The sequence below is a fragment of the Trachemys scripta genome, chromosome 3, assembly GCF_013100865.1.
Source record: "Trachemys scripta elegans isolate TJP31775 chromosome 3, CAS_Tse_1.0, whole genome shotgun sequence".
In the NCBI taxonomy this organism is placed as follows: Eukaryota; Metazoa; Chordata; order Testudines; family Emydidae; genus Trachemys; species Trachemys scripta.
The window spans coordinates 194,035,240-194,057,774 of NC_048300.1; the positions used below are offsets into that span (position 1 = coordinate 194,035,240).

Genomic DNA, 22,535 nt, shown 5'->3' on the forward strand with positions numbered 1-22,535 from the left:
AACAAACAGCAAGAGGAAAGGAGAGGAGCACAGAGTCACCTATAGTAACACAAAGTTTTCTCCAGTAAAAAAAGAGGTAGACAAAGCCCAAAGGAATATGTGTCCTGCATGAGGAACCTGATTTTAGTGTCAGGAAAGACCAAGCTAGCAAGCCTCAGAAGTGGGCCTTAACCTTCTGCCCCCATTAAGACTCATGCATCAGTCCCAAAATCTCTTATGTATGAAACTAAAGAAGTAGGATAGCCCTTATCAACTGTAGCTAGAATTTGGTGGCAAGGTGAGGGCATATACTTCCCCCACTCTTTATATAGATGATTATGGGACATCACTCACAACTCAGTCCCATCAATTACGAACAAACATTCAACCTTTCACATAACTAAGCAACTAGAGAAACTTGTACTTTCAAGTATTAGATTCAGATAAACTAGAATGCTGCGTTTGGTTCCATTTCTTCAACTTGTGAAATAAAGAAGTGCTGGCACAATCTCAGCTTCTGGATTCCACTCCTCTGAAGCAAACAAATTTATTATACCTATACATAAATAGTATCTACAAATACACATATACATAGCGCACAATGTGAAGTGAACGGAACAGGTATTTTCAAGACTGGCTCAGCTTTACAACTGACTCAAGTCTCAACCTACCTTTAAAAACTTGCTCTCTGCAGCATATGATCACAATGGTGTAGTAAGTGGGACTGGAAACAGGCCAAATGTGGTGCTAATTAAAGGTGAACTCATTCCTGGGCATTGCCTACTTTAAATAGGATAGCTAGAGATTCAGATATGCACCACAGATTTTAGTGTCCCAAATTCACCTTCACAATGAAACTGAAGTCAACAAAATTTCTAAAAACACGCAAAAGCTTGTTTGGAAAACCCTGTATTTTTAAAAGGGTAATGAATTCAAGTCTTATTTTCCTTTACATTTATGGACATAAGATTAATGCTACAAACATTCTGAATCTCATCTGTAAACAAATTGCAGGTTTACATAGCACTATATTTATCTAAGGTTGAACTATTAACTAAAAAGTTTCCTTTTTAAATGAATAACTTTAATGACCATTGCCAAGTTTAAAAATAAAATGGCTCTTCTGATCTCTTAACTGTTGGTGGAAGAGAGAAGGGACAATCCCACCTTCCTACAATCCACAATTAGCTACCTCCACTAAGGAAATGAAAATTAATATATAATTTGTCAATTCTTCAGTATGTGTCTAAGCACAAGGCTTTGTAATGTTGCTATGTGTTGTTTTCAGAAGGATACTCAGGCAGTGGAATGACTGTATAGCATTACCAGCCCTATAGTGAGATTTTTTTTTCTAGCTTCTTAAAATGCTAAAATTCAAGAATCCTGTATGTTTCTCATTTCATGGTGCTGTAGTTTTACTAAATAATTTGGTACGGTCTCAAATAACCACACTGAATTCAAACTCTAGTACTTCAACCCCAACTCTATTGCAATACATGGAAAGTTTATAATTTACCTGCTATAAGACTTAGAGCATAATGAACTAATTCAGCAGTTTCTCCCTGGTCCTCTGTTGGAGTTTGGAAACCATGTTTTAAAAGGAGTTTCAGTTAATCTGGGCTACCCGGGAGTCAGAGCCAAGGATGTTAAACATTGTAGTCACCAGTTCAGAAAGATCGAAGTCATGTTTCCATCCCCAATCCCGCCGGGCATTGCTGTCATCAAAGTTCATCGGCCAACTGTCAGCTACAAGGAAGGGGAAAAAACCCAAAGCATGAGATTTATAGCAAAGATCTTTCAACATTTCATAAGCAAGTAACAGAGTAGAGTTTCAAACAGTACAGCAACCCTTCCAGATGTCATCAAGATTGAAACAAGTGACTAAGGAGAACACATATAGGAGACGGAGGGGGGAAAAAAGGGAAATATTGTTTGATCCCAGCATCTGGCTTCACCCAGACAAGTTTGATACAGGATCACTGAAATGGAATGAAAAGGCAGGTACTAACCAATGGCTTGCCTGACAGCATCCACATTGTAGGTCACCTGGAGCTCAGGAATATGCTTCTTGACCTCTTGCACCAGCTCCTCAGGAGAGAAGCTCATGGCACTGATGTTGTAAGTCCTCATGCTAAGTGAAGCTGCAGGTGCTTCCATTACAGCTAGTGTAGCCTTCAGGCAGTCATCGATATACATCATTGGGAGGCGTGTGTCTGATTTTAAGTTGCACTGGAATTTGCCATCCTTTATGGCATCATGGAAAATCTGGACTGCATAGTCTGAAGGGAAAAAAAGTTTTTGTACTCTCCCATCTGTATTCATGTGTTGTCTCTTGTCTTACACTTGGATCGTAAGCTCATTGGGGCAGGGACTGTCTTTTTGTTGTTCTGTGTTTGTACACCAGCATAATGGAGTCCTGGTCTATGACAAGGGGTACTACATGGTATGGCAGGGGAGAGCAAACTACAGCCCGCAGGCTGGATTCGGCCAGTCAGGGCTTTCAATCCGGCCTGCGGGATTGCCAGCTCTGTGGTGCAGCGGGGCTAAAGCAGGCAGAGGGCTCCGTGTGCTGCCCTCACCTGCAGGCACTGCCCCCCCCCCCCCCGCAGCTCCCTTTGGCTGGGAATGGGGAACCACAGCCAATGGGATCTTCGGGGTTGGTACCTGCAGGCAAGGGCAGCGCGCGACGGAGCTGCCTGCCCCACCCCACCCCGCGGATCCACTGCTGGACATGCTGGCCACTTCTGGGAGTGGGGTGGGGCCAGGGCAGGCATGGAGCCTGCTTTAAAACCATGCTGCGTGCCGCTGCCACCCTGGAGCTGCTTGAGGTAAGCATCACCGGGCCGGAGCCCACACCACTTGCACCCCAACCCCCTGCCCTAAGCCCCCTCCTGCACCCTGCACCCCTTGCCCTGAGCCCCTTCTTGCATACTGCACCCCCCCACACCCTGCACTCCCTCCTGCACCCCCACCCCCTGCCCCAGCCCTACATACAATTTCCCCATCCAGATGTGGCCCTCGGGCCAAAAAGTTTGCCCACCCTTGTACTATGGTAATGCAAATAAATAAATAATTAAAAATTCTTTTCAGAATTATAGAAATGCAGCCATCTCTGGGGTGGAAGGTGAAAGATGACTGAGGCACAACTTGGTGCATAGTTGCTGAGGTGAGGAAGGAGGACAGATTACCAACTCATGTCACATAAGCCACCAAGCAGCAACCAGAGGAAATGACTTTGGGTCACTGCTGCATGGATTGGCTTTGAACAGTGAAAGGAATTCCTGTTCTGTGGGACTATCCAGCACCCCTCAGATTAATTTCAGCAGAAGTACGATTTGTATTTTCAACTGCATTTCAGGAGTTGTTTAGGTGTTTCAGGGGACTGTAAGGTTGTGTAAAGTGAAAGTTTCACTTTTTCCCCATGAGACAATCCTTTTTAGAATAGGCTTAATCAGCAAAAGCGCCCTCAAATGACTTTCACTGGCCAATATATGCAGGTGCACTCTAAGTTAGACATTGATAGACATGCTGTACAACACAGAGAAAGTGCACAATATTTGGTATTAAAATATGATACAACAAATTTCTTGCCTGTGACTACACCTGTATATGATGGCCATTATTCATTTATGTGACTGCATTTCAAAGTGACTGTTAGTTGTTTCTCGGCAAATGAGGTCACCAGACAATTACATACTGATGTCCCTCTCATCTTTGTTATGTGGAGCATTCAGCTCGCACACTGCAATGTTCTCACCTATAATACTGAGACATGGAAAAAGAGTTTCCTACCAGTTGTTCCCCCACCAGGCTGAGAGTCAGCAGAGATAATGCCAGGATACCTCAGACATCGGAAGTCTAGCCCATACCTGTAGTGGTAGTACTGTTGAAGAAGGAGACAAGCAAGGCTTTAGACATGAAACTAGGGGGTTGCATACTTTATTGCTTCTATAGACTAAATGCATTGCATACACCAACGGTTCCTTGCATCCCTCCATTCCCCCCATCCCCACACAAGCTCCTTTCCCTCTTTATTTCACAGATTCACTACAACCCCTCCATCACTCTTATGCCAGCAACTCTGTGCGCACCCACATCCCCGTTCCCCACACCGCTGTACCCAATTTCCTCCTCCCCCCCATGCCATGGACTCTGTGCTACAATCCATTTCCACAAGCCAGGGGCTGTGTGACACCCCCCACCCCCGCCCATGTCCTGCTTCCTCATGCCATTGGTGCTATATGGCAGAGGTTAAGTGACCTCCATTCCCACATAACAGAGGGATTGTGTGCCCCGCCACCATTCCTACCCTTCCCCCCTCTACCATGTCAGGATATGCAACATATAAATAACAAATATGAATTAAATAAGAACAGTCAGTTATTTTGATTTGATTGAATTCACTCTGATGATCTGTATCCATCCTGATCCCTGGAGTCATTAGAAAATATATTGTAGGAAGACTTTCCTCAGCTCTGTCATGCTGGTAACTGAGGCACAGGGAGGTTTAATGATTTTCCTAGGGTCACAGAGAGTCAGTAGCCACACTGCATGCATCTGATGAAGTGGGTTTTAGCCCACAAAAGCTTATGCCCAAATAAATTTGTTAGTCTCTAAGGTGCCACAAGTACTCCTCGTTCTTTTTGCTGATACAGGCTAACATGGCTACCACTCAAACTCAAGCGTTTCTTAACTTCCAACTTCATTCTAATTCCTCACATGAAATTTATACGATTTCCCCACCCCAAACCCCTCAGGCAAAGCATCAACAGATGCCTCATACTACTAAGAAAATATGTCCGTAGGAAGAGAAGATAGGAAGAGGAAAGAACACTGCAGTGATCCACCTTCCATCGAGACTAATAATCCGTAACAAAGTTCTTACTTCTCCCATGAGCTCAGCATGAACCTTGGAGACTCCATAGATTGTCCTGGGTCTCTGAATGCAGAGATCTGGAGTTGGGTTTCGGGGAGAGGTGGGTCCAAAGGCTCCAATTGTGCTAGGGACAAAGAGTCTCAAACTATGCTCGGCTGCAATATCTAGAATGTTGTGCAAACCTGGAACGAACAAACAGAAATGATCAGAATCTAAACAAAATCTCCTCCAACCTCTAAAGGGGTCATGAACTTGAAAGGCTAGTCAAACAGTGCTGTAATCACCTACCAGTAATGTTTACAGCTCTGGCCAAAGGAACGTTTGCTTCTCCAACAGCACTGAGCAAAGCACTGTAATGAAACAGCCAAGTAATTCGATTGTTCACCACGATCTCACGGAGATTCTTGTAGTCCAAGATATCAGAGTAGATAAAAGGACCTAAAGAAGTGGACCAAATAAAAAAATTGGATGCTAAGATGGAGACTTTGGGACAAAATTCAATAAAAAACACAACTAGAGGCCCAATGAGTTTGCAGGTTCTTGCCCATGTCTTTATTCAGAAATACCTTTCAGTCCACTTTGTGAGTCAGATTTCTGCCTTCTATAGGCAGCAGCCACTAGAGCACTCCCTCTCCCAAAGACTATCACGAAGGCTCTGCAAATTTTTTCCACAGCGTGAGTCACATCAATAAGGACACTCTCGTGGACATCTGGTCTTCCACGTGCAATCACATAATATCCTCGTAGCAGCTTCAGCACTTCACAGACGAGTATTTAATGTATTTTGTCTACATTTAGCATCTGAAGACTAGGAGAGCGAACACTGTGTAATCAGCCATATCTGCAGACCACAGGCCAGCTCAGGACCCTCTGTTCTATCAAATATACTCTACCAACTATTGGCATATACCTATAGTGCAGTGGTCACCAACTAGTCGATTGCGATCGATGATCGACTGGGAGATCCTCTAGTATCGACTCGTGATCTTGGCAGCATAGTGTGGCAGCCGCTAAGACAGGCTCCCTGCCTACCCCAGCCTCCCACCACTCCCGGAAGGGCGCTCCCTTCGCACACTGCTCCGGCCTGCAAGCACCACCACCCACAGCTCCCATTGGCCGGGAATGGGGAACTGTGGCCAATGGGAGCTGCGGGGACGATACTTGCAGAGAGGGGCAGTGCGCAGAGCCACGTGCGGCCCCCACCTCCGCCACCCAGGGCGCGTTGGCCCCTTCTGGGAGCTGCATGAGACTGGGGTAGCCAGGGAGCCTGCCTTAGCAGCAACCACACTGCACCGCCAACTGGGAGCTGCTGGAGGCAAGTGCTGCCCAGCAGGCGGCCGCACCAACCCCCAGTCCCCTCACAGAGCCAGCACCTCAAACCCCCGTCATACTGCCCTAGCCCAGAGCCCCCTCCTGCACCTAAACTCCCTCCCAGAGCTTGCACCCCTCACCTCCTCCTTCACCCCAACCCCCTGCCCCAGGCTCATCCCAGAGCCCCCTCCCACACTACGAAATCTTTGGCCCCAGTCCAGAATCCGCACCCCTTCCCAAACCCCAGCCCCGTGAAAGTGAGTGAGGGTGGGGAGACTGAATGAGTGGAGTGGGGCCACGGGGAAAGGGCGAGGCAGATCCTGAGTTGCCCTTAAATTCAAAAAGTGATCTTGGGCGTAAAAAGGTGTAGACCACTGCTGTAGTGTGAGGTCAGAGACCAGCTTACATAATATTATTCAAATGCCTCTAGACTAGTTTCTTTTAATTTATTGTTTATGGCAAAAGGGAAGGAAAGGAGGCTAACCAAGTTCCAAGGCACTACTGCCACTATGTGAATCCATACTGGCAATCTTGTATGGATTTCAGTATATACCGCATATAAGAAAGTGATTTCAGTATGGACAAAACGTGGATTTCATTTCCCAGTTGTTATTCTTCTGGGAAAATTTAAATTGCATCAACACTTACGGCAGAAGCAAGAGGGTTAAACCCACTGGAATGAAAGCCAGAGCCAATTTAACTTTAAGATTTATTTTGGTCAGCAAAAATCAGGAGGGAAGAAGAGTGGGAAGAGATATTCAAAATGTGTGTTAGTGTATCTTGCCCCAAGGAAAAATGCTGCCAAGGAAAAACAATTCAATTTCTGGGAAGATTTCACAGAAGTCAGAAGATAGCTTCACAGAAGTCAGAAGTCAGAACTTTCAAGATCAAAGAAATACTTTGAAAAGTGGTTTCTCTGATTAATTTAAGAGGCAGAATCCCCTGGGAGAATAACATGAGGGGGAAAGGAGTCCAAGAGAGCTAGGTTTCAGAGTAACAGCCGTGTTAGTCTGTATCCGCAAAAAGAAGAACAGGAGTACTTGTGGCACCTTAGAGACAAGAGAGCTAGCTGTATTTTAAAGAATCCTTACGGAGGTTGCAGGAACAAACCATCCCAATGCGTAGAAAGAATAGTAAATATAGCAGGCGACCAGCTTGGCTTAACAGTGAAATCCTTTCTGATCTTAAACACAAAAAAGAAGTTTACAAGAAGTGGAAGATTGGACAAATGACCAGGGAGGAGTATAAAAATATTGCTCAGGCATGCAGGAGTGAAATCAGGAAGGCCAAATCACACTTGGAGTTGCAGCTAGCAAGAGATGTTAAGAGTAACAAGAAGGGTTTCTTCAGGTATGTTAGCAACAAGAAGAAAATCAAGGAAAGTGTGGGCCCCTTACTGAATGAGGGAGGCAACTTAGTGACAGAGGATGTGGAAAAAGCTAATGTACTCAATGATTTTTTTGCCTGTCTCCACGAACAAGGTCAGCTTCCAGACTATTGCACTGGGCAGTACAGTATGGGGAGGAGGTGACCAGCCCTCTGTGGAGAAAAAAGTGGTTCAGGACTATTTAGAAAGTTGGACAAGCACAAGTCCATGGGGCCGGATGTGCTGCATCCGAGGGTCCTAAAGGAGTTGGCGGATGTGATTGCAGAGCATTGGCCATTATCTTTGAAAACTCATGGCTATTGGGGGAGGTCCTGGATGACTGGAAAAAGGCTAATGCAGTGCCCAAAAGGGGAGGAGGAGGAGGATCCGGGGAACTACAGGCCAGTCAGCCTCATGTCAGTCCCTGGAAAAATCATGGAGCAGGCCCTCAAGGAATCAATTCTGAAGCACTTGGAGAGGAAAGTGATCAGTTCTGCAGAAAAGGACCTAGGGGTTACAGCGGACGAGAAGCTGGATATGAGTTGACAGTGCGCCCTTGTTGCTAAGACGACTAACGGCATATTGGGCTGCTTTAGTGGGAGCATTGCCAGCAGATCGAGGAACGTGATCATTCTCCTCTATTCAACATTGGCGAGGCCTCATCTGGAGTATTGTGTCCAGTTCTGGGCCCCACACTACAAGAAGGATGTGGAAAAATTGGAAAGAGTCCAGCGGAGGGCAACAAAAATTATTAGGGGGCTGGAACACATGACTTATGAGGAGAGGCTGAGGGAACTGGGCTTGTTTAGTCTGCAGAAGAGAAGAATGAGGGGGGATTTGATAGCTGCTTTCAACTACCTGAAAGCGGGTTCCAAAGAGGATGGAGCTAGACTGTTCTCAGTGGTAGCAGATGACAGAACAAGGAGTAATGGTCTCAAGTTGCAGTGGGGGAGGTTTAGATTGGATATTAGGAAAAACTTTTTCACTAGGAGGGTGGTGAAGCACTGGAATGGGTTACCTAGGGAGGTGGTGGAATCGCCATCCTTAGAAGTTTAAGGCCCTGGCTGGGATGATTTAGTTGGGGATTGGTCCTGCCTTGAGCTGGAGGTTGGACGAAATGACCTCCTGAGGTCCTTCCAACCCAGATATTCTATGATTCTATACATAGTTCAAATGCCTGGCTGTGTTTTGCTGCAGATGAGCAACATCAGAGGCAATATGAAGGCTTCTCTATATGCTAATCCAGTCACTTACCATTATAAAAGACATCATCTGGTGGTTTTCTAATGTCAGACAGGATCACATTGTTTTTCCCAAAATGCTTCCTGAAAAGGAAGGCACATGGTACAATTAGTTTGTACTCTTCAAGACAATGTGTCAGTCACTGTTCTGCTACATTAGTTTTAATAGGAACTAATCTGGAGAAGTCATTTGGGCAGAGAACATTTTATGACTTTGTCTAGTGCAAGCACTGATGTCAATCTATCTTATTAATTCTCAAGGTACATCTACATTACAGCCGCTGCAGTGGTACAGCTACTACTCTTGGGGGAAGTGTGTGCCAAAAAAATTCTGCAACGAAAAACAAATTTCTGTGCACAATATTTTAAAATTCTGCATATTTTGTGTCAAAAGAAAACAATATAATCCCACCAGTTTCAATTATTTTTGGTCAGTTATTTCAAAATATCGGTCAGCAAGTATGTCTGTAACAATACAGACAACAACAACAACAAAAAAGATTCAGGAAATGTTTTTTGTCAAATAGATTCCTTACTAGGCATATTAATTCAGAACTCTGAGTAATAATGCATTTAAACTACAATACAGAACCGTATTTCCCGCACACCTCAGAAGCAGTGCAAAGGCTTGCAGGAGTGAGGGGTAACAGAGGAGCTGCGGAAGAGGGAAGTAAATTGCTGGAAGGAGCCTGGGCGTGAACTTGGAGGGTTGTTGGGTATGGGTGGAAAAAGTATAGAACAGGTTTTTTTGGGAGGCAGGGAGGGATTTTTAGGGATTTTCCCCCATGCAAACCCTGGCTGACCCCTAGCCTCTCCCATTCTATCAGGCACAGCTGCCCTTGTCCCCATATGTTCCTGCATCCCCCCCATGTCCTTGCACCCCCGTCTGTGTCCCTCCACCCCCAGACACCCACTCCCCCATCCCCATGTGGCCCTGCACCCATGTGTCTGTGCCCCCATTCAGCCACCCCCCGTCCCTATATGTCCCCATCCCCCTTCCCATCCCCATGTGTCTCTGTGCCCCCACTCAGCCATTCCCCTGTCCCTATGTGGCCCTGCACCCCCCCCCAATCAACATGTGGCCCTGCGCCTCCCTCCCCATCCCCATGTGTCTGCGCCCCCACTCAGCCACCCTCTGTCCTTGTGTCCCTGCACCCCCTCCGCTGTCACCATGTGGCCCTGCACTTCCCTATCCTCTGTGGCCCTGTGTCTCCACTCCCATTCAGCCCCTGCCCCAGTCTGTCCTCTCCCACTAGCCCTTCTGAGCCCCAGTCTGACACCCAGCAGCGCCACGCTCTCTGCTTCCCATAGTCTGTCTCCTGACTGGCTGACAGGCTCTCTCTTCTCTAGCTGGTTGGGAGCTGCTGCTGTGTTCTATCACCACAGCGCCCTCTGTTGGGCAAAAGGCAGAACTGCAGCAACATTTCGGCAGAAGCTTTTTTCTGCGCAAAAAATAAAAAATTTGCATTGCTCGTTAATTATGTGCATGCAGTAGTGCAGAATTCCCCCAGGAGAAAGCGACTGGGCTGCAGTTGTGTTGCTGTAGTAGAGTTGGTTCCTATATCAGTGGGAGGGTTTTTTCCTCTCCAAAAGGAAATATTATAGCTAGGTTGACAGAAGACCTAGCCACATCTACACACGAGGTTAGGTTGGCTTACCTGTGTTGCACAAGGTCCAAAATTTTTCACAGCCCTGAGCAACACAACTAGGTTGATCTAATTTTTAAGTGTAGATCGGGCTTCAGACTTGGTACCAAAGTTTCTCTCTCCTCAGAAAATTTGCAAACAAAAACTAGGTTTAGTAGCAGTTAAAGGTTGCAGCAGCACACACTATCCACCCATGTTAAAAAATGCCAGTAAGATGTTAAGGAACATGTACATTCTTTTGCACATTGTTATTGCCTATGATACTCTTGATATCATACTCCAACACTCCTTACGGTTTGTATTTCCATCTCCAACAGATACCAGGAAGCAATATGTAATCCTGCTTTACCAAATTGACACTAACACTAACACAAAACCTTAATAGTGACCTCATATGCTTTTATATCAATATATCAGCATATCTGCCATTTTGGAAGTTACTCTGCCTTAACATTGCTGAGGTCATTGCTAAGGTTTTGTGTTAGAGTGCAAGTTTGATAAAGCTGGGATACATATTGTTTTCTGGTATCTGTTGAAGATGGAAGTGAAAGCCAGTTCCCCTTCCCCCCCAGCCCCCAACAGTAGGGGGCGGGGCCTGGCTGATTAAGGGGCCCATAAAAGCGGCCGCCCAGCCAGGCAGCGGTACAGCTGCGAGCAGCGGCAGCAAACAGGGCGGCTAACAGGGGAGTTTGAGAGGGAGTTCTCATTGGAGGAGAAGGTACCTGTATTTGCATCTGTCCTTGTTGTTCTTGTGTGTTCTTGTGTGTTTGTTTGTAGGGGCCGGCAGGGGCTGGGTGCTGGGAAGGACGCCGAGCCCTGAGTAGGGGGCGGGGCCTGGCTGATTAAGGGGCCCATAAAAGCGGCCGCCCAGCCAGGCGGTACAGCTGCGAGCAGCGGCAGCAAACAGGGCGGCTAACAGGGGAGTTTGAGAGGGAGTTTGCAGGGGGAGGTAAAGGGGGAGGCAGGAGGGTGGGGTGTGGTGTGTGCTCTGTTTCCCCAGGCGCTGTGGGCAGAGACTGCAGCAGCCATGAGCCAAGCAACAGCAGCAGACAGAATGCAGATGGCTGCATGTGGAAGCTGTGGTATGTATATAGTCCTAGCAGGAGACCTGGAACAAAGGTATGTGTGTATGAAGTGTCGCCTTATAGCGTTACTGGAGGAAAAGGTTAAGGGGCTGGAGATGCAGGTAGAGACCCTAGTGGAGTTTAGGCGGGGGTTTGAGCAGCTGATGGAGGATAGGCAAGGCGGGGCAGAAGGGGAAGGCTCTAGGGTGCAGAAGGAGGCAGTAGTAGATGACAGCGAGAGGGGAATGGAAGGGGGAGATCAAGGGAAGTGGAAGCATGTGACTGTGAGAAGCAGGCCAAGGAAAAGGAGGGCCAGTGAGGGGGGAATAGAACTCAGGAATAGGTTTGAGTGTTTGGATAACGAAGTAGGGGGGCAGCAGGTGGTGACTGAAGCTGGGAGGGTGAGGAAGAAGAGAAGAGCGGCTAGTCCGAGAGAGAGGGGGGAGGAGTTGATGGAGACAGCACCAATTATGGGCCACCAGAGGATAGAGGAAGGAATAAGGGGGAGCATAAGAGAAGATAGGAGCAGACACAGGTCAGGACTAGAGGGATCAGAGACTAGATTACTAGATCGCACTGTTGCCAGGCGACGGCAGGTGTATGTAATTGGAGACTCTTTACTGAGGAGATTGGACAGGCCTGTGACCAGGGCGGACCCGGAGAACAGAAGGGTGTGCTGTCTACCGGGCGCAAAGATACGCGATGTGGACCTGCGGTTGAAAAGGATTCTAAAAGGAGCAGGTAAGAACCCCTTGATAATCCTTCATGTAGGAACAAATGACACGGCTAGGTTCTCGTTAGAGAGAATCAAGGGAGATTATGCCAGGCTGGGGAAGACTCTCAAGGAGATAGAGGCTCAGGTTATCTTTAGTGGGATTCTGCCTGTTCCAAGGGAAGGGCAGCAAAGGGCTGATAGGATTGTGAGGATAAATAGTTGGCTAAGGGAGTGGTGCTATAAGGAGGGCTTTGGGATGTATGGCCACTGGGAGGCTTTCGGGGACAGGCACCTGTTCTCACGGGATGGGCTTCACCTGAGTAGGGAAGGAAATAGACTTCTGGGAGGGAGGCTGGCTCATCTTATCAAAAGAGCTTTAAACTAGGAAGTTTGGGGAGATGGTTGGGAGATGCACAGTTAATCTCCACGCCAGTTTCCAGTATTGAAAAGCTGAGTGTAATAAGAGGAGACATAGCCGGGGAGATGAGATTGGACATAGGAAGGACAGGGGGGACGGACACAAAGAGGCCCGCAACATACAGTGCTACTAATGGGAGACAGGCTAAACGACATACATTAGGGTGTTTGTACACCAATGCGAGAAGCCTAGGTAATAAAATGGAGGAATTGGAGGTCTTGGTCCGAGAATTGAAACCGGACATCGTAGGAATAACTGAAACGTGGTGGAATGGCAGTCACGACTGGAACGCAGGTATGGAGGGGTATGCGCTGTTTAGGAAAGACCGGGATAAAGGTAAAGGTGGGGGGGTGGCATTGTATGTCAATAGTGAATTAAGCTGTAAAGAAATAATAGTGGATGGAATTGATAACACGGAGTCCGTCTGGGCGATACTCAAGCTGGGTAAAAGGACTACTAGAGCCTCTCCGGGAATAGTGCTTGGGGTGTGCTATAGACCGCCGGGATCGACCCAGGATATGGATAAGGAACTATTTAATGTGTTAAGGGAGGTAAATACTAATAGAAACTGTGTAATTATGGGGGACTTTAACTTCCCCGATATAGATTGGGGAACAAACGCTAGTAGCAATAATAGGGCTCAGATGTTCCTAGATGTGCTTGCTGATCAATTCCTTTATCAAGTGGTAGCTGAGCCGACGAGGGGGGAGGCCATTTTAGATTTGATTCTGGTAAGTAGTGAGGACCTTGTTGAGGAAGTGGTAGTGGGGGACAACTTGGGCTCCAGTGATCATGAGCTAATTCGGTTTAAACTAAATGGAAGGACTACCAGAATTAAGTCAAAGACTAGGGTTTATAGTTTTAAAAAGGCCAATTTTAACAAATTAAGGGGACTGGTAAGGGAAGTGGATTGGGCAAACGTATTAAGGGATCTAAAGGCAGAAGAAGCCTGGGATTACTTTAAGTTAAAGATGCATGAGCTGTCGGAGGCCTGTATCCCCAAAAAGGGAAAAAGATTACTAAGCAAGAGATTTAGACCGAGCTGGATGAGCGACCGACTCAAAGGGGCGATAAGGAAAAAACAGAAAGCGTACAAAGAGTGGAAGAGGGGAGGGATCAGTAAGGAAACTTACCTTAGTGAAGTCAGAGAATGTAGAGATAGAGTGAGAAAGGCCAAAGGCCGGGAAGAGTTGGACTTAGCGAGGGGAATTAAAAGCAATAGTAAGAAGTTTTACAGCCATATAAATAGGAAGAAAGCAAAGAAAGAAGAAGTGGGACCGCTGAAGACTATAGCCGGAGAGGAGATTAAAGATAATCTAGGCATGGCGCAATATCTCAATGAATATTTTGCATCAGTGTTTAATGAGGCCAATGGAGGTATTAGGGATACTAGCACCGTTACAGAGGGGCATACAGGATGGGGGAATACCGCATCCGAGGTAGAAACAAAACTAGTACGCCTTAATGGGACTAAGTCGGGTGGACCGGACGATCTTCATCCGAGAATATTAAAGGAATTGGCGCGGGAAATAGCAGGCCCATTAGCGACTATATTTAATGAATCTGTAAACTCGGGGGTGGTCCCGTTAGACTGGAGAATAGCCAATGTGGTTCCTATTTTCAAGAAAGGGAAAAAAAGTGACCCGGGTAACTATAGGCCTGTTAGTTTAACATCAGTAGTGTGCAAGGTGCTGGAGAACATTCTGAAAGAGAAACTAGTTGAGGACCTTGAGGTTAATGGCAAATGCGATAAACTACAGCATGGTTTTACGAAGGGCAGATCGTGCCAAACGAATCTGATCTCCTTCTTTGAGAAAGTAACTGACTTATTAGATCAAGGAAATGCGGTGGACCTAATATACCTGGATTTCAGTAAAGCGTTTGATACAGTACCCCATGAGGAATTATTGGTTAAAATGAAAAACATGGGGATCGATATGAAAATCCAGAGGTGGATAAGGAATTGGTTAATGGGGAGAAAGCAGCGGGTCGTATTAAAGGGTGAATTATCAGGTTGGAGGGAGGTTACTAGTGGAGTGCCTCAAGGTTCGGTTTTGGGACCCATTTTATTTAATCTATTTATAACTGACCTCGGGACCGATTGCAAGAGTGGGCTGATAAAGTTTGCGGATGATACGAAGGTGGGAAGAGTTGCAAACTCGGAGGAGGATAGGGATATTCTGCAGGGAGACTTGAATGAGCTTGTGAATTGGAGTGTCAGAAATAGGATGAAATTTAATAGTGAAAAGTGTAAGGTGATGCACTTGGGGATGACTAATAAAAATTTTAGTTACAAGATGGGGACGCATTGGTTAGAAGTAACGGAAGAGGAGAAAGACCTAGGGGTCCTTGTGGACCGCAGGATGACTATGAGTCGACAATGTGACGTGGCGGTGAAAAAAGCCAATGCGGTCTTGGGATGTATTAGGCGAGGTATATCTAGTAGGGATAGGGAGGTCCTGCTTCCATTGTATAAGGCGCTGGTGAGACCTCATTTGGAGTACTGTGTGCAGTTCTGGTCTCCAATGTTTAAAAAAGATGAACTCAAACTGGAACGGGTGCAGAGAAGGGCGACTAAGATGATCAGAGGAATGGAAAACCTGTCGTATGAAAAGAGATTAGAGGAGCTTGGGTTGTTTAGTCTGACAAAGCGAAGGCTGAGGGGGGATATGATTGCTATCTTCAAATATATCAGAGGGGTTAATACAAGGAAGGGAGAAGAATTATTCCAGCTTAGTACAAATGTGGACACGAGAACGAATGGATACAAACTGGCCGGGGGGAAGTTCAGGCTTGAAATTAGACGAAGGTTTCTGACCGTCAGAGGGGTGAAATATTGGAACGGCCTTCCGAGGGAAACGGTGGGGGCGACGGACCTGTCTGGTTTTAAGATTAAGTTGGATAAGTTTATGGAGGGAATGGTTTAATGGTAAAACATAGTAGCCGAGGAAAACCAAGCAATGGTACATGAATAGCATAATGGCCAACAAGGGTCAGGCTAGCGACTCTTGCCTATATGCTCGGGGTATTACTGATCGCCATATTTGGGGTCGGGAAGGAATTTTCCTCCAGGGTAGATTGGCTGAGCCTCTGGAGGTTTTTCGCCTTCCTCCGCAGCATGGGGCAGGGATCACTAGCAGGAGGGTCTCAGCCGATTGAAGTCACTAAAACACAGGATTGGGGACTTCAACGGCAGAGTCCAGGGAAGGGTCTTGCGGCCTGCAGCATGCAGGGGGTCAGACCAGATGATCATAATGGTCCCTTCTGACCTTAAAGTCTATGAGTCTATGAGCATTCAGACCACCACACTGTCCTCATCAAATTTGGAGGATGTGTTTTGGTGCTCCCATTATGGCTAAAATGCTCTATAGACAAATACTACTTCTATGTATAGCTGATATCTAGGAAGCAGCACATGAGATCAAGAATGCGGATGAAGGACAGTTCCTAGAATGTTTTAGATTTCTTGTGAAAGCAATACAAAGAAAAAAAGTGAAATAATCCAGTGAAAAAGTGCCAGAATGGATCATTTTATGCTCTTATTATTCTCTCTGCATCAATTCACTTTACATCAAACTACCATGAAAAATTAAAATAGCAAAGTTTATATCTTATAGTTTCTTGCCCATTCAATTGCAAAATAAAATCTTAACATTCCTGTTATCCTTAACTATGATGCAGCTACTGCACTATAAGAGATAGTAACTTAGATAAAGTTTTCTATCACTGAAATTCTCTTCAAGAAATACCATCAGTTATGGCAAGGTCCAAAAGTTTAGGTGTTTAGTAAGTTGGTGGGTTTTAGAAAACCCAAAGTGGTTCTCTAAAAAATTTAATATCAAAGAGATCATGAAAAGAGATACAAATTAAACATTTGCCTGAGGTATTGGGAACTCAAACCCAGCAGCATTGTGATAGTGCATGAAAAACAAAAAGGGAAACTTACCACAAGCTAAGGCCTTAGATTCTCAAAATATATGCTTAACTTTATGCACCCAAGTAGTTTCATTGATCCCAATGACAAGTGACATGTACAAAATTACATACATTTGCAGGACTAAGGCCAAAAATACCAACAAAAGGAAGAATGACTGGTCATTTTTCAGCTCTAAATGAAGTGAAAGGTATAAGAACAAACAACACAGAAGGTGTAAAGTTATGTTTTGAATCTTAATTACATCTTGGATTTCTGAAGTAATAGCAGCAGTTCTAAGGATATTTTAAAATATGGACTTTTAAGTGTCCCACTCAGCAGTCTAAGATTCTTAGCTACAGTTTTCATAAGATTTTAGGTGCTCAACTTGAGACATTCAACATAACTAGTCACTTCTGAAAATCTTGATCGTGGGGTTTTTAACTTCTTACTATGTATAAAATTACAAAATCGTAACATACCTCAAGAGTTTAGCGAGTCCCACCCCAAGTTGGCCCAAGCCCCCTAAAGAGGAAAAGAGAGATTGTAAAAACAAAAGCCAAGTCAAAGAAAAGATAATGATATCAAAATATTGACTGTTACTTATGTGTCCTTATAGACCAATAGAAGTTCAAAACTTAATACTTCAACTACATTGTTATGGGAACCAAAATAGAAGAGTTTTGTTTACACAGAAACAAGAAACTTAATATGCTGTTTTAAGAGAAAGGGATGCTTTTACTATATCTCTAAAATAAACTGGCCAAAAATACTGCAATATAGTGCTAATCCTAACTGGGGGCATCAGGTACCTCTGCAATACAAAATAATACATAATAATAGTAATGATCTAGAGAGATTATGAACACTCAAAACTCCTGGTTGTTTACATGGAATTTGGAGATGCTCAGCAACTCTCAGGATCAGGCCCCAGTAGAAAAAAAAATGACTGCCAACTGAGAAACAAAAATAAGAATGAAGTCATTAAATGATGACTAACCTGTAATTAACACTCGAGGATGATCAGTCTCTGAAAAAGATACTGAATGAAAGCTGGCATCTGAGGTCACCTGACGTGGTGAGACACCAATACATCTAACTGGCACAATGGAAGTCTGACATCCACAACCGGGGCTCTGTAGCAACTGACTAAGGGTTCTGCTCAAGTTCTTTACAATTGCCATTTTTGTCTTAAATATGCTGTGAGAAGAGGGAAAGTATTAGTCACAAATTATTCTTTAAAAACAAACAGAGTTTCTCAACATTTAGAATGGTGTAGAACAGTCTGCCTTTAAGGAAAGTTTTATGCAACCCCAGTTCTGTCTGAAGTACTGAAACCTGAACCAGTGCCATGACCTGCTCTATGCAGCGTATGAAATAGAATGAATAAGGGTAGCATGAGCATGGGCAGAAAATATTCACCAGTATAAAGAGTCCAGTGTAGCAGACAGTGAGAACCCAGGGTGGTGTCATTTCAACTTTCTGCCTCAGTCCCTTTTGTGGTGAGCATCAGAAATCAGGATTCCTACAGCAAATGGAGGCACAAGCTCAAAAAGCAACAGTACCTACTACTATGACTGGAAACTGTCACTACATGGGTTAAATGGATACATTCTAGAGCTTACCTAAAGTCAAGTCAACATTAAAATTCTCATGGCCCAGCTTTTCTTAACATTGCATCAAGAAGAAGCAATGACATCAGTGGAAATTGCAGTAGATCAACTGTGGAACATCACTGTCCCCAAACACACACTATTTACAGAATGAATGGAACCAGAGAAGCAAGCAAAAAGCAGAATGATTTATTATACATAAGGTTTCTGTTTCCAGGGTTTATTAAATCCCTTTTTTCAGGGTTTTTTTTTTTTTTTTTAAGCATTTTTTAGTTTTATGCAGATGTGCAAAATTGGGGGCTCTGAGGGAGCTCCCTCTTTGAATATATGGTAATAAGGAACATAATATGTTAAAGTGTACTAGGGTGTTTCAAACACTATGTTAAAGCACACTAGGGAGCCTTTAGTGCACACTAATAGGATCTACATGGACCAATTAACATGCAACACATTAGTGAACTAGATATCACTCCCCACAGACTGCATTATTGCTCCCTGTAGACAAGTCCTTAGGCACAAGATACCATTTCCAGTATTTTTCTGGTGTTTAACAAAAATCTGTTATTAGGATTTTGTGTCTTTATTGGCTAAAGCCAAAAATCAGAAGCCCTCTTTATAGAGTCTAATCTACACAATTAACCTAATTGCTTTACAATCAAATACTGTTTCATAACAAAAATGGCACACAGTGCATGTAGTTCATGCTCAATTAGAGGCCAGACAGACAGACAGACAGAGAGAGAGAGAGAGAGAGAGAGGGTACATCTACACTACAGCGGGGAGTCGATTTAAGATACGCAAATTCAGCTACGTGAATAGCGTAGCTGAATTCGACGTATTACAGCCGACTTACCCCGTTGTGAGGACGGCGGCAAAATCGACTTCTGCCGCTTTTTGTCGGCGGCGCTTACTACCACCTCCGCTGGTGGAGTTAGAGCGCCGATTCGGGGATCGATTGTCGCGTCCCGATGGGACGCGATAAATCGATCCCCGAGAGGTCGATTTCTACCCGCCGATTCAGGCGGGTAGTATAGGCTTGGTCTACACTACCCCCCCCAATTCGAACTAAGGTACGCAACTTCAGCTACGTGAATAACGTAGCTGAAGTCGAAGTACCTTAGTTCGAACTTACCTTGGTCCACACGCGGCAGGCAGGCTCCCCCGTCGACTCCGCGGTACTCCTCTCGCCGAGCTGGAGTACCGCAGTCGACGGCAAGCACTTCCGGGTTCGACTTATCGCGTCCAGACTAGACGCGATAAGTCGAACCCAGAACTTCGATTTCCAGCCGTCGAACTAGCTGGTAAGTGTAGCCAAGGCCATAGACCAGGCCTCAGTCTATATCTAGGGAGGAAACAGGGAGGGAGACTGAGCATTGTAGCCTTCTTTATTTACTTGAATAGTTTACTTGATTAGCGTTCACTTCTAGACAAGCCACAACATGCGAGTTATTAGATAGCAGACCCCCAAGAAATAACCAATCTTTATTACCCTTGTGGTGAAACCCCAATCAGAAGAATAGGTACATCCCAGTTTCTACTGTCTAGTCATCCTGTTCTTTCCAACTATGTTCTGAGTGCACCCTCTTGTGTATCATGTTACACTAACACCCATTTTATCCTATGCTTATTCCTAATTAATTCACCCCTTTTCTCCTTATTTGAACGTCCACACTCCACTATTTAGGGTCCTCACTTTTCAAAGGTTAATTATCCACCTCCTTCACAATCATTAGCATTTGTGTCACTATTTGCTATGGTTTTACTGTGGTTAATATATATATGACTGTCCGTTACATATGCTCCTTAAAAGTACCCTAAAATATCAATAACTTGTTTGCAGTTTCTTATTTCATCCTAGTCAACTGATTTACTTCATTTGTTTATCACCAGTCTTCAGTCTTGCAACATCGCAAGGTCACTTCCATCATTTACTTATGTCAAGCTACACTTGAGCCTTTCCACTCATGCTTACTCCCAATATAGGTCCTTAGGCTAGGTCACTACTCTCACTGCAGCAGAAGCCACCCTTTTAAGTATTACCTGAAATCCTACACATGCTACAGCAAGTATCCATTACATATCCATTCTGAAATTATACTTTGTTTTAATGAAAAATGTTGAGCTCAATCACTGCAGCCCTTCCCATCTCCCTCCCACACATCCCAATTCTCTGCCAGACAGGTTGACTCAGAGTAACCTCACAGATGGTTTTATAGAGGCTATTAAAGAGGATTTCTCCTCTCCCCTTCTCTATGAACTCTTAGTGTTGGCATAGTAAGGAACAAAAGGCTCCTGCTGGAAATTCAGACAGCAATCACTGTCCAATACAGACTAACACGGCTACCATGATGAAACCTGTCTTAAAAACATTTCCAACCCAACCAGTTCCCAGCAAAAACTGCATCATGACTCCAATATAAATTAGTAGCATCACTTAACAGAAAAGAGGCATAAAATAAAATAAATAAATTAATGAGGCACCAACTCAGTTCTCTCAATATCCAGGTCTTAATTTGAAAAGGCAACTTTGATATCGGTTATTATGTTATTTTAAAGTCACCCGCATCACTTTACCACTTAAAGTAGTTTTGAAGATGGAAGGTCCTAAGTATTATTACGAATGTAACAAACTCCTTTTTTCAGGTAGCCTTCTCTTTCCTGACCAACCCAAAGAGAAAATATTCTTGTCTCATTTCAAACGTCAAACACCTGTTACCATCTAGATTCTCTGACAAGCTCCTCATCCACTATATTAGCTTGTGAGGGAAATTAATAAAAGAATCAACAATTTCTTCACTATCCTAATTAAATAAAACCAAAGAGCTTCTCCAAAGAAGTGTGTGTACTGAATTTTAGCATTTATTTTTAATAAAATGAAATGAAAAACATTTAAGATGATAGAAGCAAAACAACTCTGATTTATTGTATCTGAGCTTACCTCTTTCTTTCTCTTGGTGATTTAGCAGAAGGGAAAGGGGTGTGTGTGTGTGGAATTTATAGAGTCCTGCCTCTTTACTAAGCCAATCAAAATCCTAAAAAGAGTAGGAGTTGGCCTGTACGTAAGAGAAAGGGGAAGAGGGAGGGAGAGATCAACAGCAACCAGGAACATCTAAGAATGTTTGATTTAAGAGGTCTTCACCACATGACATACAGTGTTGTTTCTCAAATATCCTGTGGCCAACAAGGCTACATGTGGGTGAGGTAATATCTTTTACTGGGGACCCACCTCTTTTGGTGAGAAAGACAAGCTTTCAAGTTCGAAGCTCGTCTCTCTCACCAACAGAAGTAGATCCAATAAAAGATATTACCTCCCCCACCTTGTTTCACCAGGTGATAGGTAGAGAATATTGAAAATATGTAACAAGATTTCTTAGCTAAAGGGAGTATACAACATACGATCATCACTAAAAAAACCATTTAAAGAGAATAGCTTTTAAATAACTGATAGAGCAAAGCATTAATAAAAAGCAAACAGGCTTGTGTTAAAAAGCAAAGCAGCAATTCAATGCTGAATAGCAGGGAATTTCCAAGTTTTGTAATAAGATTGTGAAAAAATTATGTAATGCCCTCACAATTGACAAGAATTTAACAAGTTAATCTTTCAGTCTGCAATCCTTTTTCTGGAGTCTGACAAACTTTACATGTGCTGATAGGGTAACACGAGCACCTGTTGCTGACATAAAAGACTAAAACATGTTTATAAGTTAGCTGGCTGCTTTCCCCAGTATCAGTTTGGATTAGGGCTGTCAAGTAAGCACAGTTCACTCAAGCGATTAACTCAAAACAAATTAACTCAATTAAAAAAATTAATCACTATTAATCGCACTGTTAAACAACAGAATACCAGTTTACATTTACTATAAATATTTTGGATTTTTTCTACATTTTCAAATATATTGATTTCAATTACAACCCAGAATACAAAGTGCACAGTGCTCACTTTATATTATTTATTACAAGTATTTGCACTGTAAAAAAGATAAAAAATAGTATTTTTCAATTCATCTCAAATACAGTAGTGCAATCTCTATCGTGTAAGTGCAACTTGCAACTTACAAATGTGGACTTGTAGGCTCTGAAGTTTTATATTGTTTTATTTGAGTGCAGTGATGTAAAAATTCTACATTTGTAAGTTGCACTTTCACAACAAGGAGATTGCATTACAGTACTTGTATGATGTGAATTGAAAAATACTATTTCTTTTATCTTTTTTACAGTGAAAGTATTTGTAATAAAAATAATAAAGTGAGCACTGAACACTTTGTATTCTGGGTTGTAATTAAAATCAATATATTTAAAAAAAAATCTAGAAAAAATCCAAAATAAACAATAAATGAATACCATTTATTTGAGTAACAGTGTGATTAAAACTGCCATCAATCACCTTTTTTTT

The 22,535-nt window shown here is 43.9% G+C and overlaps 1 protein-coding gene across 1 annotated transcript; it reads right to left on the reverse strand.

Annotated features, from left to right (window-relative positions):
* Positions 1-494: 494 nt before the first annotated feature.
* LOC117875410 (L-threonine 3-dehydrogenase, mitochondrial-like) lies at positions 495-21,195 on the reverse strand. Its single transcript, XM_034766716.1, has 9 exons — positions 21,081-21,195; positions 17,530-17,729; positions 17,012-17,054; positions 8,787-8,857; positions 5,144-5,293; positions 4,865-5,037; positions 3,772-3,862; positions 1,989-2,258; positions 495-1,725 (listed from the first exon to the last, which is right to left on the reverse strand). The coding sequence occupies exons 2-9, from the start codon at positions 17,711-17,713 to the stop codon at positions 1,586-1,588; spliced, it is 1,122 nt and encodes a 373-aa protein (XP_034622607.1). The 5' UTR covers positions 17,714-17,729; positions 21,081-21,195; the 3' UTR covers positions 495-1,585.
* Positions 21,196-22,535: the final 1,340 nt, after the last annotated feature.